Source organism: Melopsittacus undulatus, chromosome 18, assembly GCF_012275295.1.
Source record: "Melopsittacus undulatus isolate bMelUnd1 chromosome 18, bMelUnd1.mat.Z, whole genome shotgun sequence".
NCBI lineage: Eukaryota > Metazoa > Chordata > Aves > Psittaciformes > Psittaculidae > Melopsittacus > Melopsittacus undulatus.
The window spans coordinates 234195-259247 of NC_047544.1; the positions used below are offsets into that span (position 1 = coordinate 234195).

The window sequence follows — 25053 nt, forward strand, 5'->3', positions numbered from 1 at the left end:
CACCCTCACAGGGAACAGCTTCTGCCTAAGAGCTCAGCTCAGTCTCCCCTCTCTGGGGCAGGTTCAAGCCATTCCCCTTGGCCTGTCCCTACATCCCTTGTCCCAAGCCCCTCTCCAGCTTTCCTGCAGCCCCTTCAGGCACTGGAGCTGCTCTCAGGTCTCCCCTTCAGGACCCTTCTCTTGTCCAGGCTGCCCCAGCCCAGCTCTGTCCCCTGGCTCCAGAGCAGAGCTGCTCCAGCCCTCGCAGCAGCTCCATGGCCTCCTCTGGACTCACTCCAGCAGCACCACATCCCTCTGGTGCTGCTGCCCCAGAGCTGGATCAGGGCTGCAGTGAGGGTCTCACAGAGCACAGCAGGAGAGAATCCCCTCTGTCAACTTCATAGGGGACTTCGACAGAGTCCTGTGGGGGTTCAGAGGAGGCTCTCATGGAGAGACCCCTGAGGGTCCCCCAATGACTCCTGCAGCCGCCATCCTTCAGTACCTGCACAGGGAGGGGGGACACAAGTCACACACTGGAGAACCTGTGGGTGAGAAGCGCAGGAGGTGAGTGATGAACTGGTGAGCTCCATGTGGAGCAGATGGGGCCTTTGTTCACCTCCTCTTCCTCTTGGACTCATAAATTAAAGCTTCATTTACAGACTCAATTGTCCTAAAACCAAAAGGCTGGAGCCAAACCTGCCGCTGCTGGGGTGCTGTGTGTCCCCCCGCAGCCAGCTGCAGTGGGGCTGGGGGCAGTGCTGTGGATGCTGCTGTGGGGCAGGGCTCCCACTGCCACTCTTGGGGTGCTGGGGATCCCCGAGGGCGGCGGGCACGGTGCTATTGGGGGTCCCCAATATTAGAGGGAGGTGGGGGTCCCATTGCACCCCACTTTGGGGAGATCTGGGGCTCCCCTGGGTACCACGGGGGGGGAGTGGGCACTTCTGAGTGTCCTACTGCCATTGAGGGCTCTGCGGGACCCACGGACGTCACTGGGGCACTGGGGGCACTGGGGGCACCGGTGCCGTCGGGGGGCTGAGGGCTCCGCAGGACCCACGGATGTCACTGGGGGCACTGGGGGCGGGGGTGCACCGATACCGTCGGGGGGCTCAGTGGGACCCACGGATGTCACTAGAGGCACTGGGGGCACTGGTGCCGTCGGGGGGCTGAGCGCTCTGCGGGACCCACGGATGTCACTGGGGGCACTGGGGGCACCGGTGCCGTCGGGAGCGCGGGGCCCTCGGGGAGCCCGGAACGTTTGTGCTCGGTGCGGGTTCCGGGTGGGTGCGGACCGGAAGCGCGGGCGGGCGCGGTTGCCGTGGCAGCGGTCCCGGAGCCGCCATGGAGGCCGCGGCCGCGCTCACCGACATGTACGACCAGGCCCTGCTGGGCATCCTGCAGCACGTCGGGAACGTCGAGGAGTTCCTGCGGGTCCTCTTCGGCTTCCTCTACCGCAAGACCGACTTCTACCGCCTGCTGCTGCGGCCTGGAGACCGGCTCGGCTTCCCCCCCGGCGCCGCGCAGGCCATGGCCCTGCAGGTACCGGCCGCTGGGCCTCGACAACGGCGTCTGTCCCGTCCGAGCCCGGCCGGGAGAGACCGGGAATGGGGACCGGGAATGGGGACCGGGAATGGGGACCGGGAATGGGAGGGACGGGAGTCACTGAATCGACCGGGCTGGAAAAGAGCTTGAAGCTCATCCGGTCCAACCGTTCCCACCCCTGCCCCATGGCACTGAGGGGGGTGAACCCTTGCAGGGCCGGTGCCTGCAGCCCTGCCCTGGGCAGCCTGTTCCAATGCCTGAGCACCCTGTGGGGCAGGAATTGTTCCTCAGCTCCATCTAAACCTGCCCTGGTGCAGCTTGAGGCCGGTTCCTCTTGTCCCATCCCTTGTTCCTTGGGAGCAGAGCCCAGCCCCTCCTGGCTCCATCCTCCTGCAGGCACTTGGAGGGAGCCATCAGGTCCCCCCTGAGCCTTCTCTTCTCCATCTGAACCCCCCATGTCCCTCAGCCCTTCCCCATCTCTTGTGCTCCAGGCCCTGCTCCAGCTCCGTTCCCTTCTCTGGCCCCTCTCCAGTACCTCAGTGATTCTCTTGTAGTGCTGGGCCTACCTCAGTCTCCATCCTGTGCTATCCAGGCATGGCCAGGAGCAGACCAGAGTGGGATGACACAGTGTGGGGAGCAGCCTCACCCTGGGGCAGGGAGGGATGGTTTTCCTCTGAGCAAGTGCATGGCTTTGACCTGACTCAGTTCTGGCTTGAGGTCACTCTGCTCCTTCACCTGTGTGGCCTGAGAGCTCCACGTCACTGGCCTCCAGTGCAGCTTGTCCTGTTTGCACTGCAAGCTTCAGCCTTGCAGACAGCCCCTGGGTGAACACTGGCTCCAGAGCCCCCTTCCCAACTCCTCGCTCTGCCCTTTGCAGTGTGGCTGCCAGGACACGACCCAGGACATGATGTCAAAAGGGCTCCCAGGAGCTTGGGCTTTCTCCTCAACGTGCCCATATGGCTTTAGAGCTAGTCACCAGCTGGTTTTGTTGGCTATTGAAGCAGTGTGGTGTGGGGAGTGGGGGGTGTCTGGTGTCCAGAGAGGGAGGGACAGCTCTGAGTGCCCCAGATGTGTGATGCTTCTGCTCTCCTTCTCCCTGGCTCCTCCAGCAGAGCTCGGCAGCTCACTGACCTGCTGGGTTTGCTTCTTGTCTTTCAGGCTTTCAAAGTCTTCGAGCGGATGGCCAGGCAGGATGATGAGAAGAGGCGCCGGGAGCTGGAGGCAAAGCTAAGGAAGGAGGAGGAGGAGGCTGCTGAGAGGGTGAAGGCACCTGCTGCAGCTCAGGAGGTGGAGGTAGAGACAACAGCAGAGCTCATCCCAGTGCCGGATGCTGAGGGAGCTGCAGGGACACAGGAGGCAGCTGGAGCCCAGGACACAGCCCCCAGCCTGGAGTCTGCAGAGGCCGTGGGGGCCACAGCCCCAGCAGAGCTGCCCACGTAAGGGTCTCTCTTTGTGCTCCTGGCAGGGGGGAGGCAGAAGCATGGAGGTGGTGTTCACTGTCCTGGGCACACTGTTCTCTGCAGTGCTCAGCCCTGCAGGAGGCTCCCGTGAGGGCTCCAGTGGCTGGAGGCAGTGGGTACTTACCCAGGAGAGCAGGGGTTTGATTTACTGCTGCTGCTTTGGTGTCTTCCCATCGTGTAGCCCTTTTCTCATGGCAGTTTGGTGTTGGACTCCCCTTGGGTGCTATGAGATACCCGCAGTGCAGGCAGGGCTGGTGTGAGGCAGACAACGAGACCAGCCACTGCATCAAATACACACTTCAGAATTGGGTTCAGAGACCTCTGGAGGTCCCTTTGCTCAGAGCTGGGCCAACTTTGAAGCTTAGTCAAGTGCTGCAGAGAGTTCTGTCTTTAGCTGTGTTCTTTTGCCAGAATGAGCTGCTTTCAAGCCTTGTGATTTACAGAAATGTCCTTGCTCCAAAGCCTTCCTCCAGCTGCGCAGCAGGAGGGGAGCTCCAGTGCTCTGGTGTGGGCTTCTGAACCAGTGTCTGAGCACAGGGACCTTCCTCAGGCGTCACCTTGACTGCTGAGCTGAGGCAGAGCCGCCCAGCCCTTGCTCAGGGCCTCCTGCACCACTGAGTCTCCTGTGCCTCCTCAGCCCAAGGCAGTGCTTGCCTCACCATGTGCAGGCTGTGCCCCACTGACATCTCTGTCCCGCCCCAGTGTCGCCTGTGGTTGGAGCCCTGTGCACTCACTGCTGCTTTCCTGGTCCTCTGTGGGGCTTGCTGCAGTCTGTCCCTGCTGTCCCACTGGTGTGTGGCGAGGAGGACAGCGTGGGCCAGTGGTCCCTGTGCTCTGGGCTAGCTGATACACAGCAGCAGTGGGAGCAGGCCACGCGGGAGAGCCCCACATCCAACACCATGAGGGGTAGAGAGGATTGAGAGCCCAGACTTCAGGGGCTGTCTGCCCTTGGCATGTGGAAGGGATGGTCAGAGCACCAAACCCATGGCAGCTGTGGCAGAGTCTGAGCCTGCAGTGGCAGAGAGGAGGTGGCAGCTGTCTGAAGGGAAGGGGTATCAGTAGCTGCTCCTGGGCAAAGGGCCTGCCGAGTAACTTGATGCCATGGGGCAGAGGGGAAGGACTTGGGCTTAACTGCACAGGTCTGACACAAATCCCACAGGATAAAAATAAGCCAGAAGGCAAAAATGAGCTCACCTGAAAAGCTGCATCCTGCTGCCAGCGCTGGCCTGGTGAGGGAAGGGTGTCCTCAGGCCTGTCAGTGACACCTCCCAGCACTAAATGAACGAGCCAAAAAAGCCCTGTTGGAGCAGGCAGGTCCCTGATTTATCCTAATTGAGAGGGGGTCTCAAACCCCTGGAGCAGGAGGGAGCTGGGCTGCCCCGAGTGCTTCTGCCCCTTTGCAGCCCTCGTTTCTTGCCTTCTGCCATGTGAAAATGCCACTTGGGCCTTTTGTTGTGGGCAGCAGCTGCTGTAAGTGGTGTTCAGGTGCTTGAAAACAGATGTCAAGGCTGTGGGAAGGGAACTGGAGGGAGGAGGAAGGAAGCCGAGGGCTGGTGTGGGAGCAGGATGTGTCTGATAGTGAGGACGTTGGAGCTGACAGGGACGGTTTCTGCTGCAGGGGGTGGGAGTCTTGCGAAAGCACAGCCCTTTGGGTGTCTGTCCTGGTGCAGTTGAGTGTGTGGCAGAGTTCAGGCCCTCGGATGCTGTTCTGCACCCACAGACATCGCATTGAACGCAGAGCTGTGTGGCTGCTCTCCCACCTCAGCCTTTCCTTTTCCTGCTGCCCCAGACGTGCTGTGGGGCGAAGTGCTCGCAGTCCTTTGCGCCTGCCGGGTGGGTGACCCCGGCCCCACAGCCCCGCTGCTGGTTTCCAGGCCAGAACAGGATGTGTGCGGGCTCGAAGTAGGGCAGGGAAGGCGCTGGGTTTGTCAGACGGCTGCAGTTGGTTTCTGTGCCTGTGGGGGGCACTGGAGCCCCCCGAGAGAGGCAGGGACCAGGAGCGGGTGTCCTGGGCACCCTCCGACAGCTTATTCATAATTGAACCGGCTGCTTAATTCTGCACAGCCCCTTGGAGCAGAAGCCGGAGCCACCAGCCTGGCTACGAGCGGCGCATGGCTAATGTGCGGCTCCGGCTGCAGGGATGCAGAGGAAAGCTGAAACTGAACGGGTTAGCACATCCCCCACCGCTGGGAAGCAAACCTCTGCCACCCAGGTCTATATAAAAACCTGCTCATTCTGTCAACCTGACTGCTCCCTCAATGTAGGGCAGGTACCAGCCCAGATCTGCCAGCTCCCATCAGAGCCTTGCTGTGTGCCCGGGCGCTGGGGAGCTGGTGCTGAGCATCTTGCAGAGCACAGTGAGGTGGTAGCAGCTTTTTCAGGGTCGATGCACAAGGGAAGAGCAGAAGCAAGGCAGCCTCGTGGGTGCAGAGGGGTCCTGCAGGCGATGAGGGTCTCTCCATGTCCTTCACCTTCCTGCCTGCCGAAGGCAGGGGGTGCAGTGCCTGTCACTGTGCCAAGGAGTGAGGTGTCTTTGGGGTGCCCAAGTGCCAGGAGCTGTGCCGAGGGGGACCAGAGGTCTCCTTTGTGCCACCTCAGCCCAGCTTGCAGCTGCCCTGGGTGTCCTGGCATCCCTCCCTGGCCATCCTGCCCTCCCTCCTCACTGGGGGGGCAGAGGGGATCGTGCCCCCATGAGCCCCCCACCACGGGGCTGTGCCCCCCAGGGGTGCAGAGCTGGGGCTGGCGCTGCAGCCGCACAGCTCACACAGGCCCCAGCTTGGCTCTTCCCCCATCTGCTCCCAGAAGCCATCCCTGCCTGAGCTCAGCTCCTAATTTTGAACACCTCCGCCACCCAGCACCCTCCCCTTCCCCCAGCTTGGAGTTCATCCTGCATATATTTGCCACACAGCATTTAAAATAGAGCCCGGCAGCCCACGTGTGGCACTGTGCAGCCCGGCCTGGGCTCAGCTTGTGCTTTCTGACTCTGGTTCCTGGCTCCCCTCTGCTCCCTTCTCTCTTGGAGCAGAATGGGGGGCAAAGCCCTCCTCTCCATGCCCTGGGAGCCCCACTCTGGCAGGAGGGGGTGACGGGGGGTTCATAGCAGCAGCTCTGAAAGCCTGTGCATGATGGTGCATGCTGACTCCCATGTATTTCTCCATCCAGCCTTACTGTCTCCTCCCTGGTGCTCCAGCTGGAGCTGCTCTTTGAGACCTCAGTGGACCCAGGTGGGGTCTCACAGAGAAGGACCTCTGGGGTGGGCAGATGCTGAAGGGTTCCCCCAAAAGATGATGGTTCCCTCCACAGCAGGGAGCTGGGGCAGCCACTGGTCCCTCTGCTCCTCTAGGACTGGACCAGCAGGACATGAGCACTGAACCAGAGCAGAATGAGACCCCGGGGTCTCTGTGGCCTGACCACCTCCTGCAGCGTGGAGAGGGAAGAGAGGGGTATAGGAGAGGACTGCAGTGGGAAGGGGCATTTCATGGCTGGTTGGGCCTTAAAGGAAACCCTGCAGGTCTCTGGGCTGGTTCAGCCTGGACAAGAGAAGGCTCCTGAAGGGGAGACCTGAGAGCAGCTCCAGTGCCTAAAGGGGCTGCAGGAAAGCTGGAGAGGGGCTTGGGACAAGGGCCTGTAGGGACAGGCCAAGGGGAATGGCTTGAACCTGCCCAAGAGAGGGGAGACTGAGCTGAGCTCTGAGGCAGAAGCTGTTCCCTGTGAGGGTGCTGAGGCGCTGGCACAGGGTGCCCAGAGCAGCTGTGGCTGCCCCATCCCTGGCAGTGCTCAAGGCCAGGTTGGACACAGGGGCTTGGAGCAGCTGCTCCAGTGGAAGGGGTCCCTGCCATTGGAACTGGATGAGCTCTAAGGTCCCTTCCAACCCAATCCAGGCTGGGATTCTTGGCATGTGTGACCCGGGGAGGATGCTCCCCTTGCGCTGTGTGTTCAATGTGGCTGTGCTGAAGGAGGGGATGAAGATGCAGCAGCGTTGCCTGTGCCCCAGCCTGGCCCTGACCATGCTGCCCTATGTCCAGCTGAGCTCTGCTGTGGGGCTGGCCCTGCCGTCCCTCTTGCGGATGGCTCAGCAGTGACCTACAAAACTCACTCCTGTGCTTCCCATCCCACTGTTCCTGGTGAGGGGCAGAGCGGAATTGAACTGAAACGTGTTAATGTGGGAGCTGACTGCTCTCTGCTCTCCTGGAAGCAGCCGCTTCCATTCCCAAAGCCCTGGGGTTAACCCTTTGTGGGGCACACCAGGAAGCATCCTCAAGGTGACACAGCAGCATCCTGGGAAATGTCCATGCAGCTCCTGTTTGACTCTAATAGGACTTGGCACCGTCTTGGCTTTGCTGGGAGTCCAGATGGATGTTTGTTGTGTGAGGTGCTTGCAGGATGGGTTTTCTGACGTGGCTTTGTTCTCCTTGGAGTGCTGGCGAGGGGAGTTTCACTGCTGAGCACCCTGAGCAGGGCTGTGGAGGTGAGGGACCACTGCACACTGCTGGCTCTGAGCCTGGTGTGGCTTCACTCAGAGGCAGTGTTGTCCCAAGCTTCCTCCTCTCAGGCATTTTCCAGTAGAAGAGGCAGGGAACATGCGGATGCTCCTGTTCAGCTGGCTCTGCCTGGGCCCATCCACACCAGAAGCCAGTTAAACTGGTTTCCTTCCCCAGCATCCCTGTGGGGTTCGGTGGGAGCTCACCTGAGTCCGCGCTGTTCTTCCAGCCTGACCCAGAAAGATGGAGCTGATGCTGATCCATATTGAAGGCAGTGTCTGTCCTGGTTCTCATTCCTCCTGCGTTCGGGAGCTGTGCAGAGGGGCCGCAGGGAATTCCCCCATGGCAAGTGGGAGGCAGACAGACCTGACCCGGTACCGCCAGGCCCCATCTGGCCCCTGTCCTGTCTGCAGCAGCAGCAGATGCTTAGGGAAGAGCAGAGCAGACGGAGCATGCAGTGATGTCCCTGCCTGGCTGTGCAGCGGCTGCTGTCTCTGTGCAGGCAGAGGGGCAGGAAGCAGCTCCCGTTTCCCTTCTCCACCCCATGGGGGGTTTCCTCCTGTGTCCGTTTCTCCCTTTCCGCCTGTTTTTAGGCTGGTGAGTGAGAAGCACGAGGATGCTTCTCACTTAGCTCCTCCTGGTTGTACATGATGCTCTGGTGTTCTTGCTGATGCTCAGTGGCAAGAGCCTGTGTGTTCCTCACTTCCTACCCTGCTTCTTTGCTCATGAGCTGTCCTCATGGGGCCATGAAACCCTCTTCCAGCAACGTGGTCCTCCCCCAGTCAACTGGCATCACACAAACGCTTCTCCTCCCATCCTCAACCCTCATGCTGAACACCACCTCTCCAAGTGGGAGCTGCTGGGAACAGGAAGCCCCATGTTGGCCAGATCTCCCTCCATTGCATGCCCAGGGCAAGAAAGGCAGTGAGTCCTCCGCTTACCTGGTGACACCAAAGCTGTTTCACTCTCCAGAGCTGCAGCTGGGCCTGTGGGGCTGTTGGGTTTGATGTCTAGGAGGGATGTGTCCAGGTTATACTGGGGGAAGGGGGAAACTTTAAAGTAAGTCCTCTGTGCCAAGCAGAGTCTTTCATTAGTGCGGCAGCAGTGTCTGTGCCCCTGTGCTGGGCACTGGGGAGGCTGCACCTGAATCCTGTGCTCAGCTCTGGGCCCCTCACTGCAAGAGAGACCTTGAGGGGCTGGATGGGGCCAGAGAAGGGAACGGAGCTGGAGCAGGGCCTGGAGCACAAGAGATGGGGAAGGGCTGAGGGAGCTGTGGGGTTCAGATGGAGAAGAGAAGGCTCAGGGGGGACCTGATGGCTCCCTCCAAGTGCCTGCAGGAGGATGGAGCCAGGAGGGGCTGGGCTCTGCTCCCAAGGAACAAGGGATGGGACAAGAGGAACCAGCCTCAAGCTGCACCAGGGCAGGTTTAGATGGAGCTGAGGAACAATTCCTGCCCCACAGGGTGCTCAGGCATTGGAACAGGCTGCCCAGGGCAGGGCTGCAGGCACCAGCCCTGCAAGGGTTCACCCCCCTCAGTGCCATGGGGCAGGGGTGGCCTCGGCAGGGCTGGGGATGGTTGAACTGGATGAGATTAAAGGTCTCTTCCAACTGAGTTGATTCTGGGGTTCTTGCAAGCAGAGGTTGTGGCTCCCACCAGGGAACTGCTGTAACACACAAACCTTCTCCCACAGCAGCATCTTTTCAAGGGGCTGAAATGCCTGAGCTAAGGATGGGACCCACCCGGCCCTGTGTCTGGTGCAGCCCTGGACTGTCAGGAGCCTTTTGCTGCTGCTGAGCATCAGTTGGGGTCCCGTTTCCCCAGTGCTTTCATGGGGAGCGGGGCTCCTGCAGCACAGAGCTCAGCAGTGGAGCGCCGGTTCCCATCGTGCGCTGTGTTGCTCAGGGCTTTGGTTGCCCTGCCAAGGTACTGAGCTCCCAAATTAGGTCCTGGGACCAAAAATAACTAAATTAAAACCTATAAATTTGTCTTTTAACAAGAAGAAAATCCCAGGGCTGGAGGCTTGGGACAGCATGTGCCTGATCCTGATTTAAAGTGGCGTCTTCTGTTTGCTTCTTTTAACACTGAAACAAGTGGCCTAATGTGGAAAACTACCACAGTCCAGCACAGCCCCATTGGTGTCCACGGTGTGGGGGTCCGAGAGGCCACTTTGTCCCATTGGATTTCTTTGGCCTTATGCCCTTATTTCCAGTGGAGCTGTAACTGAACGTGGTTGTGTTGTATGCAGTTAGGTGTTAGAGCCGGCTTGGCTGCCTGTAGGTGTCTCGGAGGACACCCCTGAAACCCAAGGTTGTATCAGCTCTGTACAAACAATGAGGGTCCTGGGGGGCTCCTGTGAGCAGTATCCTGCTGTCCTTGACCTACATATCCCAGCAGCAGTGAAATCCAGCCCCTGGTGCGACGCTTCGGAGCTCCTGGAGCTGGCGGTGGCATTTAAACTCGCCTAATGTCAGTAAGTTGGCTCTGTCGAAGGGCTCCATAAATAACTCAGGAACCAAAAGGGAAGGCTCAAAGCTTGCCTGGAGTGTGTGAGCTTGGGAAAGAGGAAGGCTCTTACCTGGCTGGGAGAGGGGCAGAGCTGCTGTCCATACACTGGGACTGCTGTGCCTTGGGTGGATTCGCTCTTGGGCTGCTGGGTTCAGTAGTAAAGGCATTGCCTTGTGGGGCAGCTTGTACAGGGCAGCCCCAGGGTCATCTGGGCTCAGAAGTCAATGGGATACAGGGATGTGCATGGGGGTAGATCCTTGGGGAGCTGCTGCTGAGCTTCTGTTTTGGGGGTGAAGGATCCGAGGGGATCCTGAGGCTGTTGACTGTGGCTATGAATTGAGTTCGAAGAGGGCAGGGATTGGGATTCAGCTGCTCCCTGCTGAGCCCAACACCTAATAAACGGGAGCTCTGTGTGCCAAGGGAGCTGTTTGGGACTGCTGGGTGCCTGCAGGACCTGCTGAAGGGCCACAGAGCCCATAGTGATGCCGCTGCTGCCTTGGCACTTCGGGGGTGAGAACAGGAGGGATGCAGTGCCCTGTGCTGATGTTGTGATGCCAGGAGATGTTCAGTGTGGAGGTGGGGGGAGGCTCCTTTGCAGCATGCAGGCAGGAGGAGCTCAGCCCCGGGATTTTCCACACACACAATCCCTGCAGCTTTGGAAATGCAGTTTCCAAAGAGGTGGAACCTTCGGCTTCTCTACCTGTTACTCAGCTGCTCCAGCACCGGAGGAGCAGAGGCCATGTCTGACCCTCTTCAGGTTGGTTTTCCTGTAGTCTGGCTCACGCTGGGGCTTGACAGAAGCTGTTGAGGGTGCACAGCCCTTCCCATGGCTTGAGGTGGCTTTGAGCTTTCACCTGGTCCTGCTGGCGAGCAGGGGCTGGGAGCCAGAGCTCTGGAGAGCTGCAGTTCAGCATCGTGGCCTTTCCACAGTGACACAGGGAGGGCTCTGCCATCACTCACCCTTGTCCTGCTCTTCATGCAGTCATTTCCAGTCCTGTTAGTGCTGGGAAGCCTGGATGCAGGTGTGGTTCAGGCTGCTGGATGGGAGCAGGAGCCTGGTGATGACTGTCACCAGGCAGGACAGTGCCTGCCCTGTGCTACCTGCAGCAGCAGAGCTGAGCATCCTGCAGAGGTCTGGGGGGGACAGGCTGCAAATGGCTCCTCTCACCCTCCTCTGCATCATCCTCCCTGTGTGCTGAGGAGCCCACCAGGGTGCCTTGAGCCAAGCAGTGCTGGCTGGAGCTACAGGAAGATCCGAGTGCTGCTGCCTTGGTGGAGGCAGAGGCATTGAGGCCACAGCGAGCAGGAGGTAGGGTCCTTCTCCCAGCCCAGCTGCCAGCACTGGCACTCGGAGCTGCCATGGAGGCTTCTGGCTTGGAGAAACCCCCCCATGGGGCAGAAGCCCTCAGCTCCATCCCAGCAGTGCTGCAGCCTGCCCAGGTGCTTGCGTGGCAGCTTCTGTTCCTGCAGCTCCTGGTGCCTCCTTGAGTCATCGCAGCGCTGGGATGCGGGATTCCTTACATTGATGGGTGCCACGTGCTCCAGGCTGCTGTCATGGAGCAGCAGCCTTGATCCGAGTGCCTGCTCCTAGCACTGAGCCTGGCTGGGTTGATGGTGCTGCTGCCGAGCTGGGCCGGGCACGCGGACGTCTTGTGCCTGCTTCTCTCTTTGCCTCCTGGCTCAGAACTTCATTATTACTTAATGAGATCTTTCCATTCTTGGCAACCTCTTGAGCTTGAAGAAGGTTTCATGCATCGCACGGGGCCTCTGACAGTGGTTAAGACAGAGCTGGGATGGGGTTTCTCTGCTGTTTGCTGGCACGGGCACTGTAAGAAGCCATTCCCCTCTTTTTCCCACTCAGAACATAGGAAGATCTTGTGGAGGAGAGAGGTGTTGTGGTGTTCTGTGTTGGGATGTGCTTGTGGGACCTGCTGGGATGTGTTGGCAGAGCACAGGTGGGGTAGGACTGTTACAAATCCCTCCTTCAGGAGCAGCTCTGCAGAGGGAAGCAGGTTCCCATCACAGCATATGCTGGGTCGGTTGCCTCACAGCACTGACCTGGCTTTCTCCCCATATCATCCTCTTGTGCCTCAGCCAGTCCTGCTCGCCCGGCTTCAGCTGTCGTGGCTGTTCCTCTTCTCCACCCACCTCCACATCTGCATCACTTCACTGGTGTGACACGTTTTCCTTAAAGCTGCCTAAATAATTCACCTTGACTAAGAGCAAACAGCAGCAGAGCTGCTTCCCGCAGGGAGCTTCCCATCAATGCCAAGGGGCCGGAGGGCACCCACGGCACCGGTAGCACCCAGGCTCCTGAGCCTGGTGCCTGCCCAGCCCCGGTCCTGGTGCGCTCTGAGGTTGGTGTCCCAGCCTTCCACCAGCCCTGCTCCCAACAGGGCAGGGGTCCTGCAGCAGACAGCTGAGATGCTCCAGGCTCAGGGATTGGATTCCTTAAGTAGGTCTGGAAATCCTTGGGATTGTTTGTCTTCTTTTTATGGAGAAAACCAAGTCCTTTGGGATTAGGCCCATATTAGCTCTTTCCCATGAGGCTTGCCCACCCTCAGCCTGAAGGACGGCTGCTCCCGTGCTGCTGTATCCATTCCTCAACCTTTGCATTCTTGCCCCAGAAGCCCTCAGTAAAGAGGAACTTAGGGAGCTGCCCTACTTCTCCTTACACAGAACATTCAGGCAGATCCTTCAGCATGTGCTTCCTGCTCCTGGGTTGTGTCCGGTGCTGCTTTTGCAGAGCTGGAGCTGGTGCATTGTGAGGATGGAGCCGCGCTCAGCCGTGTCCGCAGCGAGAGGATCGCTCTGTCACCGTTTCCACATCACTCAGCTCATCGTGCGTCACCAGCCCACGGAGCTGGAAATCCTGGGATAAGAAATGCCTGGAAACGTGTCATCGAGGCCTGGTGGGTTTCTCAACCTCCGTCCGGCTCTGCCTCAGCCATGGCACATCCCGGTGATGCCGCCGGCAAGTCCCGGTCCCCTCTTGCTGCGCCTGGGGTCCGACCCTGCCCAAGGGGAGCATCTCTGCTGCTGGTGCCAGCGCAGCCGTGCGGCTCCGAGCAGTGGGAAACAGATCGGCTGCTTCTCGCCAGAGCATTGTTAAAGGTTTCACCTCCCCCAAAATGACACATCATGAGCGAAAATAGAACAAGACAGAACACACAGACCCACCCACAGCATCCCCACCACCGGCAGCCAAGTGCACCCGGTGCCAAACCCTGAGGCTCTTTCACCCTCCCTGTCCTCAGCCATCGCTTGGCCCAGCAGCAGTGACCATCGCACTGGGAGCGGTGCTACCACCAGCAACCAGCACCGGGCTCTGGATCTGGCCTTGGTTTGCTGGTGGGTCTGGGCACGGGCTGTGTCCTGGCGCTGGGATTGGTGCAGGAAGTTCTCCCTCCTGCTGCACGGTGGTGCTGTTGAAGCGAAGGACGGGAGAGGCACCTCGGGCATGGTGGCCCAGCTTGGTGCAAGCAGGAGCTGCCTCCCAACCAAGGAGCTGGGTCCAATTTCTTGAGCGCCGCCAGCATGTGCTAAGCACAGTTGGACCAGGCAAGGATCTGGCTGGAAAAGCTCCAGGAAAGGAAGAATTCCTCCAGGAGATGGATGGTGGAGCTGTCAGCTGCTTGTCGGAGGCGCCTAACAAGGCTCAGGCCTGTGTTCACCATCTCAAACCCTCGTTTGCTCAGGAGCAGGCAGTTCTCTGGCAGGGAGACCTTCACAAACTGCCCCTGTTCTGGGGCACGAGGTCACCCCATGAGCCGGGGCTAGAAGGAAGGCTTGTGCTTGTTCAGGAGTGATGCTGTGCAAAGAGAAGTCCAGCAGAGCTGTTGCAGAGCAAATCTTGCCTTGGTTTCCACGTGGAAGGAGCACAATGACACTGACCTCCATAGGGATGCTGTGAAGTGCTGATGGGGTTTGGCTCATCTTTGATGCTCTGCATTTGCTCTAACACCTTGACCAGGCACAGGTTTGCTGTCTCCCAAAGGCGTTTGAGATTGGCCTGAGAAAGGCAGGAGGGGAATAGCCTGGAAGGAAGCAGCCATTTGCTGGTGCTTGTCTGGTTCTTTGCTTGAGCTCAGGGAGACACTGATGCTTGGGATGCTGCCATCATTTCCCTCTAGTGTCTTGCTGGCAGGTTTGGGAGGAGCATGGGGAGCTCTGCCTCGGCCCCTGCAGCCACTGAGCCTGGAGGTGGAGCTTCTGGTGTAAGGGGGGTGCAGTCAAACTGAGAGATGCTGCAGGCAGGACTATGGGATGCATCCAGCACTGAGCCCATAACACCAGAGGGATGTGGAGCTGTTGGAGTGAGTCCAGAGGAGGCCATGGAGCTGCTGCGAGGGCTGGAGCAGCTCTGCTCTGGAGCCAGGGGACAGAGCTGGGCTGGGGCAGCCTGGACAAGAGAAGGCTCCTGAAGGGGAGACCTGAGAGCAGCTCCAGTGCCTAAAGGGGCTGCAGGAAAGCTGGAGAGGGGCTTGGGACAAGGGATGTAGGGACAGGCCAAGGGGAATGGCTTGAACCTGCCCAAGAGAGGGGAGACTGAGCTGAGCTCTGAGGCAGAAGCTGTTCCCTGTGAGGGTGCTGAGGCGCTGGCACAGGGTGCCCAGAGCAGCTGTGGCTGCCCCATCCCTGGCAGTGCTCAAGGCCAGGTTGGACACAGGGGCTTGGAGCAGCTGCTCCAGTGGAAGGGGTCCCTGCCATTGGAACTGGAGGAGCTTTAAGGTCCCTTCAAGCCCAAACCCCTCTGAGCCTGGGCTGCATCTCATTCCCCCTTCAGAGCCCTGCAGATCCCTCTCTCCAGCACCGTTCCCCATCCCTGGCTCCGTTCCCACTCTCCGGTGCCGTTCCTGCTCTCGCCCTCCAGCCGGTTCGACTCCCACCATCCGGGGGCGGTTGGAAGCCGGCAGCTGGAGCCACCGCGCGCCAGCACCGGTTCGGCGCTGCCATGCCAACCCCGTTGCCATGGCGATGGGCACCCAATGGGCGACCGCCAGGCAAGGCCAAGATGCATGTAAAAAGATGCTCTTCCCTTGCTCCCAAATCCCCCCCTCTGGAGGCCTGGAGCCCGCGGCTGCTTCCAGACCCCAGCGTTGCCATGATGGGAACTGGCTCCAGACCCGCAGTGGGGCACAGAGGATGCCGTGGGGCCGGTAACCCCCTCGGTGCCCGCTGCGGATGCATCAGAACAGCAGGAAAGGGGAGGGCTGTTCCCACAGCCCCTCCACAACCCCCTCGACCGCCTTGGCTCTGGGTTAATTAAAACCCATGGATCGTGCGTAATGAGGGTGCCGCAGCCACCCCCGCCCGTGCGGCGAGGGCCCCTCGGGGGGGGTGCCCGTGGGGCGATGCGGTCCCCGGGGCCACCCGTCCCCATCTCCCCTTTATGTAACGCTCTGCAGCCCCGTGTTTGGAGAGCTCCAGATTGGAGGCTTAGGTACATAGCAAAACACTTTAAAATAACTCTGCCTTTTGTGAGCACCGCAGCTATCTTTAGGAAGGGTTTGGTTTGATTTGAAAGCCTTCTCCGGGAGATCTCGGTGGAGTAGATCTTCAGCCTGCCTTTCCAAAGGGACATGGGGTGATGGAGATCACATGTCTTGTCTGGGAACACTGTATTGATTATCGCTTATCGATCTGATGAGTCCCATCCTGTCCCCACAGCTGCATCCTTCTCCTCAGGTTTCCTCAGCTGGACGTGGCAGTTCACATCAAGCCTTGCTCAAGATGCACTTACCCAGTTGTCACATCCCAGGGTCAGTGGAGCTCAGCTCCGTTACCTCTGTGCCCATCTCCCTCCAGCTGGGATTTGCCCAAACACACTAAAACCAGGAGGAAGACACCAGCTCTGGTTTCTGACAGTGATCCCAGCTCACAGGGAGCTCATGGGGTCCTCCCTTTCTGCTCCTTGTATCCTACTTGGAGGTTTCCTGCTCTTCCCAGGCTCTGCTCCCTCTGACACTTACCATGTCACCCGTTTCTCCCCCTCCAGGAGACAGGAGCAGTTCCAGACGAACCCCGACAGCTACAACGGAGCTGTGCGAGAGAACTACTCCTGGTCCCAAGACTACAGTGACCTGGAGATTAAAGTGCCCGTGCCCAAGCACATTGTGAAAGGCAGACAGGTAAAGTGGTGTTAATGGTGTATCTGCCAGCATTTCCCTTTCCCTCACATGCCCAGCTTGCCTGGGAAGCTGTGTTTGGAGCAGGAGGCTCCTTGTCCTTCATACTCAAGGAGGATGATGTGGCTGTGCCTTTTTCCCTGGTGCTATGTGTATGGACCCAGCCTGCCTGTGTTCCAGTTGGGACTGCAGTGTCCCATTGCTCCAGCCCTGCAGGTTCCCTGGCACCACGTGGCACCTTCTTTCTCTGCTTCCACTGACTGCAAAGGCCCACATGGGTATCGGAGCCTGGCTGGGAATGGATGCTCCTTCCCCAGTGCTCCCTCTGGCCTGGGGTGTCTCCTGCCTCTTGTTTGCAAGTGGGAGCTGCTGGAATGGCTCCTCTGGCACTCAGCCTGCTCTGGATGGCAGGAGCTGGAGCCCCTCTCCCTGGGGGCTGCATGGGCAGGGGGGTCTCACCTCCCTCCTTGGCTCAGACAGGAGCTTTCTTTCTCTGTCACATCAGCTTTTCTGTCCCCTCCCGGCAAGGGACTCGCGGTGCCCATGGTGCCCGTGGCTGGCTTTGGTTGGACCTATCCTGTCTTTCCTAGGTGCTGTATTTTTCCATTTGGGAAGCCCTTGCTTCCCCACCTCCTGTCCTCCTCTGCTTCCAGGGCAGCTGAATTGAGTACGCTTGGGTTTGTTCACCAGCTCCAACCTACACAGCTCCGGATCATGCCAAAAGAGTGTCATTGGCAGCAGCAACCTGGACCAGAGGGGTGAGGGAGCAAACGGCTGCCATGGGGACAGCAGGGGACTGGGAGGTGCATCGCTCCCAGTGGGTCTCCAAACAAAGCCAGACTGTTTCTTGGAAGGATTCGGGGCATCCAGGCGGATGTTCCATCCCTCTGCATCCTATTGCCACCAAGATGCTTCTCGCTGCCAAGGGAGTGCTCTTTGTACCGGGGAAGTTGTGTCCTTGCCAAAACAGGAGCCCATCAGCTTTGCCTGCCCTGTCCTTTGCCACTCAGAGGCACAGGGGCCTCGCTGGGGCAGGAGGAGCAGGGCCAGGATGTGCTTTGCTGACCTTCCCTTGACTTGAGACTTGATTCTCTGAGTCTCCCCCAGCTGCAGGGGCTGGAAGCAGATGGGTCATGGGTCAGAGCAGGGGGGTCAGGGCTGTGTCAAAGCTCGATGGACTTGGGTTCCTGCAGGAAAGACTCATTGCCCTGCATTCAGCAGCACAGCTCCATCTTCTCTGATGATCAGGTTTCTGGCTTCCTCCTGCCAAGGTGAGATTCAAACTCTCCGCAGTTTGGTTGCCCGGCTCTAATGCTGCTCAGAATCTTCCTTCTGACACTCTTTTGGATTCAGGCTGTTGCTATGGCACATTTACACTCGGGAGAGCTTAAGGTTTCCTTGTATGGAGCTCCAAAAAAGTGCCCGTGGAGCAGGAACGGGTGATGGGGTGGGTGGGAGCATCTTCCCCTGTGCTCCCCACCTCTCTGATCTACTTACAGGAGCAAGAGGGGCCCACGGGGCTGAGCACTCCCTGAGCACTTAACCCAAGATGATGCTGGTGAGCATGGCATGTGCCTGGAGCAGGAGCCCGGCCGGATGCCTTCAGAGCTTGGGCTTTGCTCCTTTGCATTCCTGGGGGATGGAATGTTTTAGTGTGCACAGAAACTGCCGTGGTGCAAAACCAGGGCAGAGCCAAGACCAGGGTCTTGTCGTGAGTGGCATTTTGGGGGGCAGAGGTGCTTATGGGGAGCTCATGGGGTGCCACTGCTTGTGGCTACACTGCCAGCACAGCATGTTCCCAGTGGGATTGCCCTTGGCTTTCCTGCAGTGACTGCCCAGGGTCTGGTGCTGATTGTCCGTGCCTGCCAAACCCCGGGTTTGGGGCTGTACAGGGCAGGATGGGGCAGTTCAGGTGGGGGCAGTCATGGAGTGGGGATGCTGGGTAGATGTGGGGTGAAACCCCACCAAGGTATCAGAGAAGCTGCCACATGCACCAGAGCTGCACTCAGCGGGCACCACTGTGTGTGCACATGAGTCCTCTTGGCCATTCCTCTCCACCCGAGGTGGGTCAGGGCTCTCTGGTGATGCACCCTGTGCTCCATCACTGCTCCTGGAGGGAGCTCTGTGCTGGCTGCAGGTAGAAGCCAGTGTTACCCTTGCCTGCTGTGCTGAGAGCCTGGGGTCAGCATCCCTGAGCAGGGACCAGGGACCAGGGCAGTCAGTGGTGGCAGGAGCAGAGCCTCATCCCCACACCTTGCTCTGTGCTGCAGCCCCTCTGGAGATGGTTCCCATCCAGATGCTGTCTGCAGCCATGTGCCAGGCAGATCCCAAAGGAGCTCATGTCCCTTCCCTGATCCTGTGGGACCGCAGTCCTGCTCCCAGCCGGCTGCAGGGAGCTCAGTGTCACACTGGGCTGCATGTCCAGGCCTGTGCTGCAGCCCTGCGGGTCCCTGTCACACACAGTGGGTCTGGGGGCTGTATCTGGGGGGCATCAATCAGACGCAGCCATGGTGCCCGCCCCGGCTGGAGCCGCTTTGCCTGTCTGCTGCCTGCGTGGAGCTAGTGAGCTGCTGGAAATCTCCTAGGTAATGGATAATGTAATAACATTTCAAATGAGATCTGCAGAGCAGGAGGAAGATCTGGGGGAACTCTGGGAGAGAATGCAGGCAAATCTCACCGCAGTCTCCTCCTTTTGGGCCAGGGATGGGGCAGCACCGGGGCCACCAACCTGCCCCTTCCCATCCAGGTCCTCCCTCAGTCCCCAGGCCTGGCTCAGGCTCTGCTGGCAGCAGCTCAGGACCAAAAGGGAAAGCAGGGAGCAGATGGTCTCTCTGGAGAGGGAGGTTCTGCAGCCTGCCTCTGTCTCCCCAGGGGAGAGCCATGTCACCTCCGCGGCAGGTCGGAGCAGGGTTCCCCATATGGCTGCTGCGGGCAGGAGCTGGCTCTGATCCTCCTGTCCCCTCATCCAGGGAGAAGGGAGCTGGGCTGAGCCCACCAGCTCCGGCACCCTGTGGTGCTGTGCGGAAGAAGGGACGAGCTCTGCTGCTCTTGCTGGGGTAGGGATCCCTGGATGGCTCCTGCTGGGCTCAGCCCCCAGGAGGACACCAGCCATGGTGACGATGGACGCCCACTGTGCTCCTGCAGAGCTGGTGCACAGCAAGTGGGCATCCAGCCTTTGAGTGCTGTATGGAGCCGTTGCTGGGTTTCTATGTGGGGAAACTGAGGCACGGGGCAGAACCGACTCCATGACATCCTTCCGGGGCTCCATCCGCTCAGCCTCTGATCCCAGAGAGGTTTCCTTTCTCCTCCGAGCTCTTGCTGCGTGCTGGGAAACAGCAGTGGGATTCCCAGGCTCCTGCTACACACGGGGCTGAAAGCTCTTCTGTCTCTCTCATCCCCAGCGAGTGCACTTGACCCCGCACCCCACATAGCACAGCAAGAGGGCAAACAGGAGCCTCCCTGCTTATTTCCTCTCTCTCTGTGTTTCCAGGTGTCTGTGGATATCAGCAGCAGCACGATCCGTGTGGCAGTGCTGGAGGGGAGCAGCCCGCACGTCCTCATGGAAGGGAAACTCACCCACAAGATCAACACAGAGAGTTCCCTCTGGAGCCTGGAGCCAGGGAAGTGTGTTTTGGTAAGGGGCTCTCTGCACCTTGGCCTGCAGCTCTGCTGGGCTTGGCTGGAAGACTGAAGCAGTTTGAGCCAGGTCTGGATGTGCTCTGGCTTTACCTGTCCAGCAGGCAGCTCACGCTGCCCTTTGTGTGCTGTGCCTTGTCTCTGCCCCTCTGGGTAAGCTGGCAGAGCAGCACAGCCTTTGGGTTGGGTGAGGGGGTTCCCAAGCTGCAGCCTGTAGTGCTGGGAGCACATCAGTTATCTAGAGGGGGTCACTGTCCCCTCATCCCAGCACATGAGGTCTGCTGGCAGAGAGAGGCCATGACATGGCACTGTGGCACCAGTGCTGCCTGCTTGTCCTCACCGGCTTTGCCCTCTGGTTCTCCTGGTCCTGGTCCTGCTCCAGCATCCTGCAGATGCCTGTTCATAGAATCACTGAAGTGTTTGGGTTGGAAGGGACCTTAAAAGTCATCCAGCTCCAACCCCCTGTCAAGGGCAGGGATGCCTCACACTAGACCATGTTGCCGAAGACTCTGTCCAACCTGGCCTTGGACACTGCCAGGGATGGGGCATTCACCACTTGTTTGGGCACCCAGTGCCTCAGCACCCTCACAGGGAAGAACTTCTGCCTTATCTAACCTGAACTTCCCCTGTTTGAAGCAGTTGCTCTGGCTCCTTCTCTGCCTTCACCACAGCTTGCATTGTGCCTGTGCCCCTGCACCACAGATCTTCCCTCTCAGGGTGGTTCAGGGGCTGTGGCTGCCCAGCAGTGTGGTACTGGTGGGTAACACACTCATTTCTGGTCTGCTCAACAGGCTGAGGTTGTGAGTTCTGCTCCTGGCTGAAGCTGGGCTGGGGGTTGTGGTGCTTCCCATCCGCCTGGGATCTCAAGTGTCAGTTCCCGAATTCCTGTTTGGGTTTTGTGGCCACTGCAGATCCGTATGGATGTACTGGGGCATGACAGACTGGTACCAGGAGAGAGGAGCTTCTCCAGCTCCATTAGGCCACGTGAAAAAGGAGGCGGTGGTGTCATTAACCCGTGTTTTAAAGTGTTCTTAAGCTTCTTTAAAATCAGCTGATCTGGGAAGAGAAACAATCTCGGGAAGGAGTAAACTTGTTCCAAAGGAGGTGGCCCAACAGGTGACTGCTGGGAAGCCCTGGTGCTGAGGATCAGTAAGGGATGATGCTCATTGAATACCCTGTGCCGGAGGAGCAGGCAGATGGAATGAGACCTGGGGCAGCATGGGGAGCAGTCCCATCCCCTCCAACCCCTGAGCTGGGTCCCGCTTCCGTTAGCGCAGGGTTGTGAGGCTCCAGCTGGCTGCCAACATATTGATGGTGGGATGGAGTTTCGCTTGAAGAATTGTAGGTAACTGGAGCAGAGTGAGTAATTCCCGTCCAAGAGCATCTCCTTTTCCCATGCGCTGAGTAGCCAAAAGTGGTTTGTGATTCCTCCCGGTCCATTCATCAGGAGACAGGCAGCCATGTGTTCATGAGCTGCTCTGTTCAGTGCCTGTGGGCCTGGACAGGGTCACTTGGTCACTTGGAGGCTCACAGGGCTCATGGACCCTTCCTGTTCCTGAATCTGTGTGTCCACATCTCTGTGTGTGGGGTCAGGAGTGCCTTGGTCCTGAAGGATGCTCTAAGGTGGTACCTGGCTTCCCTCCCCAGGACCTGGGGCAGGGGGATTGACAGCTGAAACTGAGCTCCCCAAGTGCCAGCACGGAGTCATCCGAGGACATCCTGGCTACCTTGGATACTGCTTGGGCCACCTCGATGGCTGTGTCCAGTGGAAGGCCCCTGTGTGCTCATGTTCCTGTGGTCTGTGATGTGAATTGAGGCAGTTCCTGCAGGTACAGCTTGATCCATGTGCCGAGGAGGTGAAATCTCTCCTGCTTGCTCTTGTCCATCTGGGAAGGTTCCAGTTCTGTGCAGAGGCTGTTGAGTCCTGCGCTCTCTTGCAGACACATCAATGATCACCTGCGTGCTCCAGGCTCTTGTGTCCACACATCCTCCTGCTCAGGATCCCATCCCTGGCCCGTGCCAAGCCCTGCTCCCGGCTGTAGTCCCTGTGCTCTCCCTTCTGTGGCACACCCGCTCGCTTGTCAAAAGTGAGGTTAAAATAACTCCACACAAGCTGTTTTTAGAAGTCCCGGTTGGGTGTTGTGCACAACACACTTGCTTGGGGGTTATTTTTGTGGTTGAGGATTCTTTCCCCCTGTTCCCTCTCTTGTGCTCCTCCTCCCCAGCACTGGTTATCCACACTTGGGCTTTTGTCACCAGCGATCACAGTCTTGGGCTTGTCATCTCGTGAGCTGTAAAGCTGAGGTCATAACAATCCATGTTGCTCTCCCTCTGTCCTGCCCTCCACATCCTGCAGGGAACGTCACCTCCCCAAACATCTCCCACTGACTTTGCTGTTGTTCCTGAAGGAAAGCAGGTGGTGAGAGGTTGTTTCTCCAAGACTCACATCCCTTGACAGCATCTCTGCAGCTCTGACAAGGTATTTAGTATCCAAGAGGAAACCTCATGTTGTGACAAAGCCCAGCGCTGGCACCAAAGGGCTGTGAGCTTCCTGGCAGGGCATGGAGCTGGGACATGACCCCGTGTGCATACCGGTGACATCTGTCACCCTCTTTGTGCTACTGGAGGATCCCTCAAAGTCTCATCTGGACTCATTGCAACCCTTTGGGCTGTAGGTTAAAGGCCTCCCTGCAGCCCAGGAGACCCTTTGGGACCTGCCAGCTGGGAGAGCAGAGCCACAGTCTGACCCAGAGCATGGGCACACAGCAGGGACCCCATCCTTCCTCTGGTTCATGGCCATGAGCATTTCTAGGACCCCAGAGATCCCATCTGGGAAACTCATAGGTTCAGCTTCAAGCAGAGGCAAATCAAAGTGAGGAACATAATGAGGTCGGGATTTGTCCTTGTTCCCTCCCTGTGCTCCCTCCTGGAGCCCATCGGGAGCGTGCCAGAGCCGTTCTCCATGGCTGGGGTTTACAGGACGTCTGAGACCCAGGCTCTGCCATAGGCTCTTGGCTTTCCTTACCTCAGCCTTCTTGGCAAGGCTCCATCACTACAACCTCTTGCAGGCACCCAACCAAGGGATGGGCTGGATCAACAGAGGCCATCGGCAGGGATGTCTTGGAGAAACCAGTGTGAGCCTGCGCTTCCATGCTGGAGGCTGGATCTGTCCATAGCGAGTGCTCCAGCACCGCTTCCAACCACAAACCCCATGGTAGAGGGAGACCTTTGCCCTGGCCTGCAGGCATTTCATAGCCTCACATCAGACAATGGAGATCCCACCTGGGAGCGAGTCCCACTTTTCCATCTCTCCAGCTGCAATAAAGGGGGATGAGCACATTCCCCACGTGCACGAGGAGCACCACAGAAGTACTGCTGAGGGAATGGACAGTTCCATCTTCCCATGGGGGTGGGAAGTGGTGTGTAGTCAATAAAGTGAGGGCCACGTGTGGGGCAGGGGGAGGAGAGGATCCCCTGAGGGTCTGTGGATGAAGGGATCCACCTGGTCCATGGCTCCGTGGGTTCCCTGGGGCCTGTTGGTGGTGGGGACACTGACAAGGCACCAGTGATGGAAGGGAATTCGGTGGGGTCAAGATTTGGGATGGGTTTTCCTGCCCTTGACACTGGGATGGAGGTGAGGTGATGGCTGACAAGCCATGGAGTCCTCCAGCACCCATTCATCCCCTGCTGCCAGGCTGGCTCTGGTGGGGACAGCAGCAATGCCTTGGGAGCTCAGCTCTGTGGGGACATCCCATCCTATGGGTTCATCCCATCCCTCTTGTTTGAAACTGGTATGAACTGGTTTATCTCTTCAGGCCGCAGGCACCAGCTCCGCACCTTTAAGGGCTGCCCCTGTTTTCCCCTCCAGAGCTGTGGAGATCCCAGGGAGGTTTGGGTAAATTGTATTGTCCTCCTTTATTGATGGCTTTGCAGAGGCTGACGAATGCCATAAACCTTCCTCGCTGCTGGGATCAGTGCTGGAATAGCACAGGAGGAAGGAGCACACCTCTCCTGGCACAATCAGATCAAGGCATTCAGGGGTCATGGGTTGGGATGCCCCAATGGTGGCATCGTCAACTTCATTGTCACCCACATGAAGGCCCCTGGGCCAGAGGAATGAGGAATGATGGCACTGCAGTGGTGGGAGCTGCACACTCTGCCAGGCAGGGCCCCTTCATCACATCACATTCCAGCCTGGTTTGGGTTGGAAGGGACCTTAAAGCTCCTCCAGCTCCAACCCCTGCCACGGGCAGGGACCCCTTCACTGGAGCAGCTGCTCCAAGCCCCTGTGTCCAACCTGGCCTTAAGCACTGCCAGGGATGGGGCAGCCACAGCTGCTCTGGGCACCCTGTGCCAGCGCCTCAGCACCCTCCCAGGGAACAGCTTCTGCCTCAGAGCTCAGCTCAGTCTCCCCTCTCTTGGGCAGGTTCAAGCCATTCCCCTTGGCCTGGCCCTCCAGGCCCTTGTCCCAAGCCCCTCTCCAGCTTTCCTGCAGCCCCTTTAGGCACTGGAGCTGCTCTCAGGTCTCCCCAGAGCAGAGGGGCAGGATCCTCTCCCTGAGCTGCTGCTCACGCTCTGGGGGTGCAGCCCAGCACACGGGGGGGTTCTGACTTGGAGCAATGCCTGGGCACAGCTGAGCCCATAGTGGGGGTACCACATCCCAGGGGCTCCTCTCCTGCTCCCTGACCCACGTTTCACCCCCAGATCAACCTGAACAAGGGGGATGAGTACTGGTGGAACGCCATCCTGGAGGGCGAGGAGCAGATCGACATCGACAAGATCAACAAGGAGCGCTCCATGGCCACCGTGGACGAGGAGGAGCACGCCGTGCTGGACCGCCTCACCTTCGACTACCACCAGAAGCTGCAGGGCAAGCCCCAGAGCCACGAGCTGGTAGGTGCTGCCTGCCCCACACCACCATGGGGCACTGGTGATGGGCAGCACACCTGGCTGCGTCCCTCACCCAGGGCATGGGGGCTGCTGCTGACCCCACAGCATCAGCTCCAGCCTGACCGGAGCCTGTTTCTGTGTGCAGAAGGTGCATGAGATGCTCAAGAAGGGCTGGGACACGGAGGGCTCCCCCTTCCGCGGCCAGAAGTTCGACCCCTCCATGTTCAACATCTCCCCTGGTGCGGTGCAGTTTTGACAGCGGCACCGAAGGAAGCAGGGAGAGGAGGAGCCCCCGGGGGGAGCCCCATGGCCCTGGCACCGGACCCATCACCTGGCACCAGGACCCTTCTCCCCTCGCCTCTGCTCTCGGGGGCTCTGCTGTGTTGTGGAATAGACCGAGCTCGTTGGGTGACACAGTTGTTCTTCCTGCGGGA

The 25053-nt window shown here is 59.1% G+C and overlaps 1 protein-coding gene across 1 annotated transcript; it reads left to right on the forward strand.

The window, feature by feature from the left end:
• Positions 1–1269: 1269 nt before the first annotated feature.
• NUDCD3 (NudC domain containing 3) lies at positions 1270–25035 on the forward strand. The gene is made up of 6 exons (XM_034070513.1): positions 1270–1515; positions 2677–2954; positions 15964–16096; positions 19584–19727; positions 24434–24622; positions 24765–25035. Exons 1-6 carry the CDS (start codon positions 1318–1320, stop codon positions 24873–24875), a joined length of 1053 nt encoding a protein of 350 aa, XP_033926404.1. The 5' UTR covers positions 1270–1317; the 3' UTR covers positions 24876–25035.
• Positions 25036–25053: the final 18 nt, after the last annotated feature.

Bases quoted from the DNA above. Each gene is read 5' to 3' on its own strand.
- NUDCD3 (XM_034070513.1), top strand. From the start codon at position 1,318: ATGGAGGCCGCGGCCGCGCTCACCGACATGTACGACCAGGCCCTGCTG. The intron at 2,955-15,963 runs GTAAGGGTCTCT...CTCCCCCTCCAG, and splicing joins GCCCCAGCAGAGCTGCCCAC to GAGACAGGAGCAGTTCCAGA. The intron at 24,623-24,764 runs GTAGGTGCTGCC...TTCTGTGTGCAG, and splicing joins AGCCCCAGAGCCACGAGCTG to AAGGTGCATGAGATGCTCAA.